A 13,026-nucleotide genomic window follows, 5' to 3' on the forward strand; every position below is an offset into this window, starting at 1 on the left:
GGTCACAAAAAGCGAAGGCGGCACGTTTGGAACCGCTATGGAGGCCCTGCAGTGCCAAAATGTGATGTTTTTTTTTTTTTTAATCTGTTAATTCTTGTTATTTAATGATTTATTATCTAGTGCGCACAAGAATTATGATATTATATATAATTTATATTGACTTTATTTTTTCAATTCAGTTTTATTTATATAGTGCTAAATCCAGAGATGTATAAAGTACTGGAGTAACGGAGTGGAGTAGAAGTACAAGTGCTATATCAAAAAACTGACTTGAGTAGAAGTTGAAGTGTTCTTTAAACACCTTACTTAAGTGAAAGTACAAAAGTATTCAAAATGTTTTGTACTTAAGTATTGCAAGTAGAAGTATGTAAAAAAAAATGCTACTTAAGTACTGAAAGTAAAAGTACAAGTAAAAGTACAAGTACTGTTGTTTATATAATTGCAAATATTTATTAAGGCACAACTTCTAATGTTACAGTGTTACAATGTTCATGGTAGAGTTCTGTGATTTCCCATGGTCTGTGAATGCGCCTGAATGACTGCAAGGGGGCGGGGGTCTTGCTGGACGCTACAATAGTAACCAGTAACGATTCAGCACATTAAAAATGTATCGGAGTAAAAGTATTAAATTTATCAAAAATATGTAGTGCAGTAAAAGTAGAAGTTGGGGGAAAAAATAATACTCCCAAAAAGTACAGATACTGCATTTTAGTACTTAAGTACAGTACTTAAGTAGTTCCACTTCGTTACTATACATCTCTGGCTAAATCATAACAAAAGTTTCCATACAGAGCAGGTCTAGACCATACTCTTTATTACAGACCCTTTCCAAAAAATTTGAATATCATAGAAAAGTTGACTTATTTCCATAATTCCATTAAAAAGGATAAACTTTCATAGATTGTAGATTCAGGGCCCACAATTCAAATGATTTCAAGTATTTATTTGTTGTTGTTTTTTTACAAAATTTGGGCTTCCAGCTCAAAAAACCCACAAAAACAGGAATTCAAAAAATTTAATCTGAATCTATAATCTATGAAAGTTTAACCTTTTTAATGGAATTATGGAAATAAGTCAACTTTTCTATGATATTCTAATTTTTTGGAAAGGGTCTGTATATATACACACACACACACATATATATATATATATATATATATTTATACATACATATATACAAATATATATACATATATACATACACGAAAAACACTGCTGTTATTTCAAAGATGCAGCATCAATACACTTCATTTACAGATTGATTCAGTGTTTAGGAGCTGGTCTGAATTCATGGATCTCTGCCAGAACAACTAAACACTGAGCAAACAGGACGCTCAGCATTTAATCAGGCTGCAGTTATTGTTATTAAATAATCTGCAGATTATTCTAGGGTCTCATTAATTGATTGTTTGCACTGCGACACGCCACCTGACGTATCTTCTGTCCGTCTTAGTGAAGCTTTGCTTACATCAAATATAATGCAAAGAAATACACACACACACACGCACACACACACAGAAATAACAGGATGGTATTTAAAATGTTGAAATGAACACAACAGTATTAACAGTCTGATCCAATGTTTATTTGTGAGTATACATATTAGAATTCATTAGACTGAAGGGTCCAAGTGTGTAAGATTTAGTGGCAAAACTGTATTTTCATTAGTGTCTAACCTACGGAAGCCCCAAGCAGTCATACATTTATATATTTCATTTCTTCTTTTGTCTTATGATAAAGACTTAATTTCATTTGTTTTCTCTAAATCTCTTGTCACTTATCTCAAGATAACAAAACTGTTTTCCCGAGAGCACAACTCAATTAATTTGCTACTGACATTGCTATACTGAATGTTTCCTGCAATGATTTAACATACTAGACTGTACTTTTGTTTTCTCGAGGTCTTAATTATGTTTCTAGGAAGAACATGAAAACAAAGTTTCATTATCATGAGCTCTCGAGAGAATTATCCCATTATCTTGGGGTAACATTGGTTATTTCAAGATAAAGACATATATAACTTGAGATCTCGCAAAAAGCAAGAAAAATTAACCACCAATTACCACGAGAAAATAGATGAAATTAAAATGTATGTATTTATGACCGCTTAGGGCTTCTGTAATAATCACCTGAAAATAATAATCGTTATGTTTTGTTACCGTAGAATGAGTCGTTTCATATCTACAGACACCACAAGTGGCTCCAGATAGGACCTTTTGCATTTACAACTTTCGCCTTTCATGCTTGAAACAGGATAAACAGGATGCCGAGCAGAGGTGAGGTCACTCACGCTTGAAGCCACTAAATTCTACACACTAGTCCGCGAAGGCACAATACTTGGTTTTACATTGAAATGTTTTCATGTGTTTATATGAAAACAAAGATATTTGAACAGCTATGACACATGACATAGGTCTAGATGTATGCAAGCTCCGGAACTGAAGCTGAAGATCAGAAAGGTAATAACAAAATTAATTGCATCGCATGTAAACATGCCAGACTCACAAGCTACAAACTGCACTATAAACGTGGCATTTTTTCTATATATATGAGGAGCAGCAGTTGGCACATTGGGTCGTCAGTTGGAATATAATGGCATAAAGGCAATTAATGTTACACCGAAAAATTAAACATCTGAAGTAAAAGCTATGCTAAACCGCTCGTCCTCCATGGAATGAGATGGAAGGCACTATAAATGGCATTTCTCAAAACATGCATGTTGATGCAATAAAGGCAATTTTAGAAGCATAAAAAATAAAAATCATCAAAACACTAAACAGTTAATCAGAATTCAGAAGATAGAAACATCCCAGATGTAACAGAAACTGCTGGGAATTAAACATCTGGCAAAAACACTGCAATGTGTCTGAAACATCTGTAGTGACTAATTACAGACAACAGTCAATCATTCTTAATCTCAAAAGATCTCAAAATGAATCATACAACACATAGGCACTTTTCATAGCGTTAATCTAGAAAGTTAACTGACTTAAAGCATCTCTGCAACTTAAAAGGCGAAACCTCTTCTTCACACACACCTCGGGCTACTGTTGTGTGGAAAGGTGCGTTTCTAAATAAGTTGTGTAAATATGCAAATCTGTATGGGTCCTACAATCCTAATTTATTTGACATTTTAATGTGATTTAAGGCATTTAGTTGTTAAGTACCTGTAGCCTCTGCAGCATGACATCTCAATATAAATTATTTCACCATGTACTGAAGGGAATAAAGGTTTTGAGAAGTTAAAAAAAAGAAAAACAAACTAAATGGTTGCATATAAAAGGGCTTTAAAATGTTTGTTCTCTGATAAAATCTCTCGTTTCAAGTATAATTTCTTTTCCTACAGTGTCTAAATCACATTATGTTGGGTCGGGGATTGGTTTCTCTTTGATTAAAGTACATACAGCATTCGTATAAATTAACTCAAAAGCACTGTAGCACTTCTCATTTCTTTAGTCAGTCAGATCCAAATAAATGCCTCGTTCCTGTCCCTGAGCTCTTAAGGAACGTCCCCCTTCTAGAAATTTAAGAAAAGAGACCAAGTGTAAGCACCCTACAAATCTGGAGGCTTTTTTTTTATGCAGGTAATGCTTCCACTTGTAATAAAAATCAAGAACATACCAATCCCTTTCTGTCTCACTGAAAATCACTTAGAGGTAGATATTAGAACCTAGAAGCAGGGTTTAAAGAAATCAGTTTGGGACTCAGGCCGGGTTAATAACGTGACTGGCCTTTGTCCCAACACTCCTGCTTGTGTGGCACCACGATGTCCATTTTTAATCCGTCTTCCAAACAATATTCAGGATCTTCACAACTTCCTCGTAGATAATGAAGACTATGGCCACATCCATACACACCCGACCGAGCCGGGGAACAGTACCTTTGTAGAACCTGGATGGGGACAAAGGGAGAGAGAGTGAATATAATACATCAGGACACTAAAATAAGCACCAAAAATGTTTCACTATTAATATTATTTTTAATTATTTCAAAACTCATCATATGACCAAGTGACTTTTGACATTTGAGGGGGACTTCCTACACAAAACACAACTATACAAATACTTCTACTAAAATTTAAAATGGCCAAAAATCACGGTGCAAGTATTATGACCAAATTAAAGACAACATAAGTGGCCCTAAGATGTTACCTTGAGATACTCCACAACAGTGGTAGCCTCAAGATCTGACTCCTTGTTCTTAGAGAAGCATTTGGAGCCCAACCCATTGAGATTGATACAGATTTTAGAGGTGAAATTCACCAATATGTTGGCTGATATAGTACATTTTTGAGCTGGAATATAAAAAAAATTGATTTTTAATGGGCATTGTGCACCGATATGACTATGCAAAGGTTGTCAGAAGGTCGCTTTTGTAAAACAAGACAGGGCAGGACTTGTGGGACGTTCATGGTGGACGTCAACAATATTACTAAACACCCATATACACTGGTTTTCATCTGAAAAAGGATATGACGCCAACTCCAAACTGTCAGTGTTATCAGGCCATGCCAACTCTTTGCATTGTCACTCATTCTCCATAGATCTTATGAACTTACGCCATCGGTCCCTCATGCTTCATGATCTTGACGGCACAATCCAATGTGCTTTTGTACTTGTGAGCTTCAAGACCCTGTTAAATCAAGATACATACGTGTTAGTTCTTCTTCTGAGGGTTAAAAAAATTACGAGATTGCAAGAAAGTGACTGAACCTACCTGCATTCGGGTCTTAATCACATCCAAGGGAGTGTTTCCAAACACACTGACAGCACCAGCAACAGCTCCAAAGAGTCCAGTTATCACAGGGTTGATGGCTTTGTTAGGGTCATCACCTTGGTGTTTGAAAAAGATGATTATTCAGCTGCTTTTTTGGTTGTATGTGTTGATTATTTCTTTTATTTATTCATTTATTTACACACCTTTGTACCAGTTCCTCAGTGAAGTCATGACGTAGAAGCGAATTGCCTGGTTGGAGCCTTGTTTCAGCACGGTGGCTGTTAGGCCTTGATAAGTCCCCCTCAGTCCTGAAGATACAAAAAAGCAACCAACGCTAAAATTAGCAATCCTTACGGGAGTTATGAGGCTGAGGAAGAATATTAACCTCCAAACCTGAAGGAAAACAATCACTATGTGGTGGATTTGGACCAGTAGGTGGCAGTAAAACTCAGCTCCTTACCTTCAGATCTAATAATCTCCCTCACCCCGTGGAAGAATCCTCTGTACTTTGGGTTTGCTGATGTCTGATCATGGATGAATTTGACCTGAAATTAAAATCATTAACAACCATTAATACATTTAACAAGTGTCAAAGAATCAAAGCAGGGCAGCATGCACGGCTCTGCAAACAGAAATGCTACGAGTAATTCTGCAAATATATATTATAAATATTTGTTTTTGTCTCCCAGAAGGTGAAGCTGTACAACAAACTACAAACTTTCCATCCTTCAGGGTCCAGTCCACCACTAACACAACATTTCTGTTATCAGGATCCAGAGTACAGAGTTCAAATCAGCAGGAACAGAACAGACCGGGTTCTTCCGTCCCTGTAGGCAGAGGTGCTAACTTGTCCGTTACATAATTTAACTTAATTCAGGTACACGTGAAAACTACTCCAGTCTTCTTTTTATTTTCTCATTCTTTCTCTTTAAAACTCAAAATCAAGAGACTGACACGTGTCCATGAGACCAAAAGAACTGTATTTTTATCTAACTGGAGTTCAGCCCTGTGAAATTTGGTTAATGTATAACTCAATATATACATATGATGCAGTAGCAACTGAAAAAATGGATGTATGGGGGGGCTGCAGTTGCACTCCAGCCTCTCTTGGATCACTAAAAGACTTTCTCCAGAAGTGAGTCAGTCTCCATAAGCCCCCATGTTTAAATGTCCAATGCATGTTTAATAATGCTGGGTTTTTTTACCTTTACTGTCTCCATTGGACAGACTACGACCACAGCCTCTGCGACTCCAGCCCCGAGGCCACAGAGGAATCCTCGTTTGCTGTCCAGTTTACCGTTTTCATCGCGCATCTTATTACTGAGGAACTCGAACATCCCGAATCTGTGGACGAGATATTACAGACTCAAAATTTGAAATAATCTCTATCACACACATACAGATTTACTAAAGGTTAACAGGTTAATAAATCACTGAAGAGTAAGTAAAAGAGTGTGAGCATAGCTTGTTTTGTCCTTCTATCAGTCAAAAATATTATTTTTTGACTGATAGAAGAGAGCAAATACGTCGACTGATCAATCGACACTTTATATGAATGACTTGTTGGAAAAGTGGTGCCAAATAATCAATATAGAAGTTTTGTTTCACGCCAAGCATCATCATGGATGTGTATTGTTCATAGAGTGTGTGTTTGTGCATGCACAGGTGTGTGTAAAGTACCTGACAGCTGCTTTGGGTATAGAGCCGTACACCAGTGAGCTCAGACCTCTGTAAAGACCCCTCACCCCATGACTGTTCACCGTCTGCTTCACACAGTCAACTGTAGGAGGAAAAGAGGCGATTAAACTAACCTTTATCAATAAAACATTAAACGTTTATCAGGATGAGCAGCCGCTCTGTTACCAAAGTCTTTGTGTAGCAGTCAGGTTGTTAAAAGACGTGAACGGTGAATTTTTGGGTTCAGAAAACAAGGTGTGCCAAAGTTCACAGGCTTCCATGGAAGAGATAACAAAGACTAACTTACTACACAAACACACATGTGTAAGAACACACTGTCTGACCCGGCTATGGACTGTTACCCTAAACTCTGAGATAATAAAGACGGCGGGCTGATTAAATCGGCATAAATCATTAATCGACAATCACTGTGAGCTGCTGCAGGATCTGTTAGACAGCATTTACACACCTTTAGCCAGGTACATCGACTGTAAGCGGCAACTTGTTTGAAGTCGGTTGTATGAGGTACTTGTCCATAGTTTTTACCTTGTCATCAGATGACGGGAAACTCAAGTGTTTGTCGATCTATGCTCGCTTTAAAAGCCACCAGACGTCATTGACAGAACGCATCAGGTGCTGGTCCACGCTGCCTCGATTGGTTAGTTTGTTTGTGTCATTGTGTGACTTTGGTGTTTTAAACATGTTACTTCAGATCCAAACGAACGTTTGACTAAAGTTTCTGCAGTTTGAGGCAGCGGTAAACCAGAAACCTCCTGTAATCTGTTTTTTGAGGATGATGTTTGGTTGTTTTGGAGAGAACGATATAAGTTTCCTGTATGAAAGGGCGTCTGACAGCAAGGTGTTAAAATATTCTAAATATACTGCACACATAGACTGATATTTAACTTTTTAGCTTCTGTACTGGTCCTCCTGCATGTTTACCACTATCTGCTGTAGCTAATACACTGACTACGGATAAATACTTCACACAACCTCACTTCAAATAACCAGAATTATCCCATTAATGGAAGATAATAAAGTCCCTGTTCAACTAGAGATATCTCTCTGACAGTGTCTCTTTGTAAAGGTGGAATTCAATGCATAATGTGTTGTATTAGATTACATTACATTAGTCCAAAGAGTGTAATTTAGATTTTTTAAAAAGCGAAACTTGACACATGAACTCACCGATGCCTTTGTATTTGGGAGGATTCGCTTTCTCGTCTAACTGCAGCTGTGTTTTAACGTACTCTGTGGGGAAGGTGATGCAGATCTCGATGCCTCCTGCTAACCCTCCTGAGAAAACAGTGAAAAAAAACAAACACTGATTTTAATGAGACGAGAAACATCTTAAAAAACACACGTTTTGTTTTTCTGTCCACGCCACACAAGTTAATTTCAAAAGAACGTAACTTTAATTTGGCAGCAAGTAAAACCATTGATCATTAAAAAGTATTTTTTCTTTATCTAATCTACTTTACACATGCAAATATTTGATTCTCTGGATACTATGCACAATAATGAACTGGCAGCTTGGCAACCAGGATGTACTCTCGCCTCTCGCTCCAAGTCAGCTGGGATAGGCTCCAACCTCCCGTGACCCTGATGAGGATAAGCGGCTACAGAAAATGGATCAGTGGATGCATAATTCATGACCTCTTTTGCAAAGTTGTGTTCGAATACAGACTACATGAGAAAACTTCAGACTTAAAGACCTAAATAATGCTTACACAATCTACAATGTTTGGTTTTAAAACACCAAAAAATTTATTAATTACGCCGTCCTGCATGTTAAAGTATATTTCCCAGAGATGCAGAATTCAGCGTCATAACACAGAAAGCGTTTGATTGGATGTAAAATTAGTACACGCCCTCCAAGTACAGGATGACATCATCAACAACTTTTACACTTTTCAGCATTTACCTAGAAATTAGGTTTAAAATATCATGAAAAATACTTAAAAAAAACACCTAAAAACATATATTTTTCTCATTGTTGGACTGGATACTGAAGTATAGGTGATATGTGATTAAATCTGACCTAAGGAGGACAAATATGTCTTCTTACAGATATCACCACTTCAAGCATAACATGTGACCTTTAAAGTTTGTAGCTAAAAGCAAGTTGCACAATAGAAATTAACCGAGATATAATTAATTACACTGTCCTGCATGTTAAAGTATATTCCCCAGAGATGCAGAATTCGGCGTCATAACACAGAAAGCGTTTGATTGGATATAAAATTCGTACACGCCCTCCAAGTACAGGATGACATCATCAACAACTTTTATGCTTTTCAGCATTTACCAAGAAATTAGGTTTAAAATATCATGAAAAATACTTTAAAAAACACCTAAAAACATATATTTTTCTTATTGTTGGACTGGATACTGGAGTATAGGTGATATATGTGATTAAATCTGACTTCATGAAGACTCACAAATATGTCTTCTTACAGATATCACCACTTCAAGCATAACATGTGACCTTTAAAGTTTGTAGCTAAAAGCAAGTTGCACAATAGAAATTAACCGAGATATAACAACAGACGAGTGCCGCACACATGCCTGTGGCTACAAACCGGCTCCACCTTAAAACCCCGGGTTGTCACACATCTGCAGTTCAACAGCAAACACGCAGCGCGGCAGCTGATTGGCTCGGCTGATCTCCGTGTGACCCCGCCTACGGTTTACTCCCCCTGGCCTGGCTCCAACTCAAGGGGGCGTGTAGCCTTCAGAGCAAACATTGTACACCACATCACCCTTCAGCAACACCGAGCGGCAGCCAGACCGTGGCCTGATTCCTGACACATTTGCATGAAATTGCATTAGCCTGGCAGCAATAAACGGAGCAACAAAATGCTTAAAATAGTTGCAGAAGTGACAAAACTGAAGGAGTGTGAACAGCAGATGTACGTGGTTAACAGATTCAAATATGTAACACTGTTAAAACTGGTCCTACAGTCATGTCTCCCCCAGCCGTCCACCTCAGACTTGAAGCTCACACGGGTTGCCAGATTGAAAACACATGAACCAGCTTCTACGTCCGAGTCTGGATTCAGTCTGTGCTGCAAAATATTGACAGCAACAAGTTTCCTTTGGTTTGTGTCCATTTGTTTGACTTGGTTTTATTTGGATCCCGCCGTTTACTGATGATGGTTGTGAGATTTCAAAACTTTAGCGGTGTTGTAGCGTCTTTGGAAACCACAGAGAAACCAAGAGGCGGGTATGGACGGTAAGTTTCACAATGACTTTGTCGCTTTCCACGATCCATTGTGGGTCAAAATCTTAAATGCAGTTCCTCTAACGTCCACTTGAGGCTGGCTCCAGAAGTGAGTCAGTCTCCATAAGTCCCCATGTTTCACAGCAGAAATAAACATGTTTACAGCCTGGTACAAAAAACAGTTTTGGTCTCTGTAGCTAATTTCCCCGTTCATGACAACTGTACTGAGGGTGAATTTATATACAACTCACCTGTTCACATTATATTAAGGCTTAAAGTTATGCAGGATTAAGAGCGTGGACGCTTTGATTGACACGTGGGTGTTGCTCCAGGTTGCTTGTTTGAGCAACCAGGCGTCATTCGGCCTACATCAGGTCCACTTTGCCAATTTTTAGATTAGCCAGGAGGTGGATGAGCCACCACACTGAGCTTCAGAAACCTATGGGTGACGTCACGGATACGCTGTCCACTTTTTAAACTGTCAGTGTTCATAACAGGGTCTTTGAGCACAGATAAAATTAAAAAGACAGGGACGATTATGGTGAATAATGACCTGAAATACAAAGATCATGACTTTATTTTCCGTGTTTTGATTCACTCAAATCTAGTTTTTAAACTTTCAAATGCATCTCCAATATCCGCCCGTGTTTTATTGTACTGTATTGTTTCTGATTTGGCAGAAGCTAACACTGCTTTGTCTGTTTGTTTGGCTGTAGCACGTTGTATTTGTGCCAAACTTCTTTTCAGGTCTGGCAACTCGGAGAGTCGAGATTGCACAGGACAATGCAAACGGAGTTTGTGAAGTGGAATGCATTATTCCAGTTTAACGTGTCTCCTTCCTTGAGTTTCGACCTCTCACATATACAAAAAGGGGCCTTGTCTTGTTAACATGCATTCTTTCCACCATGCAGAGAAGTCCCAGCACACCAGTGGCTCCAGCCTACACTCGCGCATGCATGTCAGGCTGCTCATGCACGTTCAATCACAAAATTACAGATTCACAAATCACCGTTTTCACTAAAACATCCAAGAGCATGTTGGCGACCAAATTGTTGCTTTTAAGAGTGCTGGTAGTGACACACCCAGGCATTTGTTTAGTTAGAGACCGGCTTTAGAGCTGGAGCTGCAACTACAAATTAAGCTTGAAACACAAAACAGTCCACATCATCATCATCATCCGCAAAAACAAGCCTCTGTGTGCTGCTGTACCTGCGTTACGTCCTCATATTCAAGCTGCAGAAAGATACAAAACCAGTTTATCGAGTCCAACATGTATGGAAACTTGACCAGGTGTTCTGAAAGTGAGATTACATCATTTTTATGATACCTGCAACACCTGGACGAAACTCTAACTGTGTCACCTCGACTCCTTCAGGCTAGAAAATCATTAAACGCACAACTTATGGTGGTTAAATGGAGGGAATATGACGTTAAAACAGCAGGAAAAGCACTTTGTAACTGATAAAATTCACTGAACTGAAGTTTCAACAGTGTTCAAATGTTCATAGTAGTCACAGGATACAGTCATGCTCGCAACTCACACTTTTTAAAAAGTAAATAAATGCTTTAATACTTCAATATTTGGTGCCGTGTTAGACAAGAAGATTGATACTCGTGTTTGTATGTGAAGCTACAAGCAGGAGGCTGTGCACAGACTGGAAACAAATTCTCACTAATTAACTCAATATATCTGTTTGTTTAATAAGATAAATAAAAATATAAAAACTATATGTGCACTATAACATGCTGGGCTATATTTGGACCAGGTGCAGTGACTTCCTGGGACCGGCTAACAGTTTCCCTTTGTTTCCAGTCTTTAAGTCTTCAAAACTTTTACTTTAAATTGATGCAGAGACCAAGATACATTTAGTTTTATAGTTTTATAATAATACAGGCGCTGTCTGTTACAGTGTGGTTGTACAAATAGTCTCTTCAGACTTGCTGATAGATGCCTGGTCATCCTACACATTTCATTTTATTCTTGCCTTGCAAGCATTTTCTCTACACGTCCGGCTCTATTTTAAGGCTGTGATACATACATGCATGCAACAACTGCACAGGAAGAAAAAAAAAAAAATCATCTTGAACTGAGCTGAACTGTGACAGGCGTTTTGTAAACTATGTGAATGGTTGCAGAGGCTGACAGAGCAATGTGCTTTGTCATTGTGATTCATGCAAGTAAACAGGGGAGAACATAGTGGAGGGTGGGGGCCTCAGGGTGGTGGTGGTGGGGGCCTCTGGGGCACCGGGTTCAACTGAAAACACCCACCAGAGTGCATGTATGCAGAGACACTTTAAAAAGTTCAAACTCTGCACTAATACATGCATATGTCACTGATTGACTAATGAGTCAGGGTCCATGTACTCTGGACGTGTGGGTAAAGTTTAATGGACCCAGCAGACTCATGCATGAGGTCTACAGTGAAACATTCTCACATGCATCTTGTTGTTTTTGTGTGCCTTTAAGACAAGCCTCTCCTATACATCCAACCAGAGGCCCCTTGAACAACATCTGCACACTATATATGTTTAAAAGCTGCAACTTGTGAGCGAGTTTCTCGGTGCAGGAGCGGTACAGAACTTTTCTTACCTGCCAGGATCGCCTTGCCCGGGTGCGTGAATTTGGCTTTCCCCGCCGGAGCTGCAGCAGCCAGACACGGAGGTCTGTGGAACGGGCTCACGAATCCAGGCTGCCCGGACATGAGTGCGATAACACCGGCCTCAACTTTGTTGTTTTCTCTGGGTCGGATCCGGATGAGCTCAGCCCCGGTCAGCACGTCCTGCAGGCTGGGTGCTTTGTGCGGGAGGAGTCGCTCTGCTGCTGCTGCACAGTGACCATTGGACTTTGGGAGTTGATAATGTACTGTGGACTTTTCACAGTGGAGTTTCCTCCGTGATACACACTCACACACACACTCACACACACACACACAGAGCTGCTGATAATAGCGTCGAGTCAGTGTTCGCCCAGGGCGGGGCACGGAGGGGGCGCCATGTTTGTCACACACGTTTAAGGTGGACCGGAGAGATTCTGAACTTTAAATGATGGCTGACAGGGGGCGCTGTTTCCCACCTCACCGCTGTACAGACAATTAATACAAATATTTAAGTTCCAATCACCTGTATACTATAGTAATAAAAATAAAAAAAATACGAAGTACATTATAACTATGACTATATGTCTATTTTTATTATTATATATAGAATATATAATATAAAAAAAATATATAAAAACAAAAAATAAGATATTGTATTTAGATATAATATATATAATATATCAAACAAAAACATTATACTATTATATTTCATTATCTACTATAATACTATAATAATAATTGATTATTATTTATTATTATATTTTATAGATTATATATAATAATATCTATTTTTATTATTAATTATCTATATTA

At 38.6% G+C, this 13,026-nt stretch overlaps 1 protein-coding gene across 1 annotated transcript; it reads right to left on the reverse strand.

Annotated features, from left to right (window-relative positions):
- Positions 1-1,563: 1,563 nt before the first annotated feature.
- Positions 1,564-12,639, reverse strand: slc25a1b (slc25a1 solute carrier family 25 member 1b). Its single transcript, XM_019278681.2, has 9 exons — positions 12,207-12,639; positions 7,582-7,689; positions 6,397-6,496; positions 5,922-6,060; positions 5,177-5,261; positions 4,920-5,024; positions 4,717-4,832; positions 4,559-4,632; positions 1,564-3,891 (listed from the first exon to the last, which is right to left on the reverse strand). The coding sequence occupies exons 1-9, from the start codon at positions 12,316-12,318 to the stop codon at positions 3,777-3,779; spliced, it is 954 nt and encodes a 317-aa protein (XP_019134226.1). The 5' UTR covers positions 12,319-12,639; the 3' UTR covers positions 1,564-3,776.
- Between the last annotated feature and the right edge of the window lie 387 nt (positions 12,640-13,026).

Source organism: Larimichthys crocea, chromosome IX (genome assembly GCF_000972845.2).
Source record: "Larimichthys crocea isolate SSNF chromosome IX, L_crocea_2.0, whole genome shotgun sequence".
Taxonomy (NCBI): Eukaryota; Metazoa; Chordata; class Actinopteri; family Sciaenidae; genus Larimichthys; species Larimichthys crocea.

Bases quoted from the DNA above. Each gene is read 5' to 3' on its own strand.
- slc25a1b (XM_019278681.2), bottom strand. From the start codon at position 12,318: ATGTCCGGGCAGCCTGGATTCGTGAGCCCGTTCCACAGACCTCCGTGT. The intron at 6,497-7,581 runs GTGAGTTCATGT...TTCCTCCTACAG, and splicing joins TCCCAAATACAAAGGCATCG to TTGACTGTGTGAAGCAGACG. The intron at 5,262-5,921 runs GTAAAAAAACCC...TTTTAATTTCAG, and splicing joins GTCCAATGGAGACAGTAAAG to GTCAAATTCATCCATGATCA.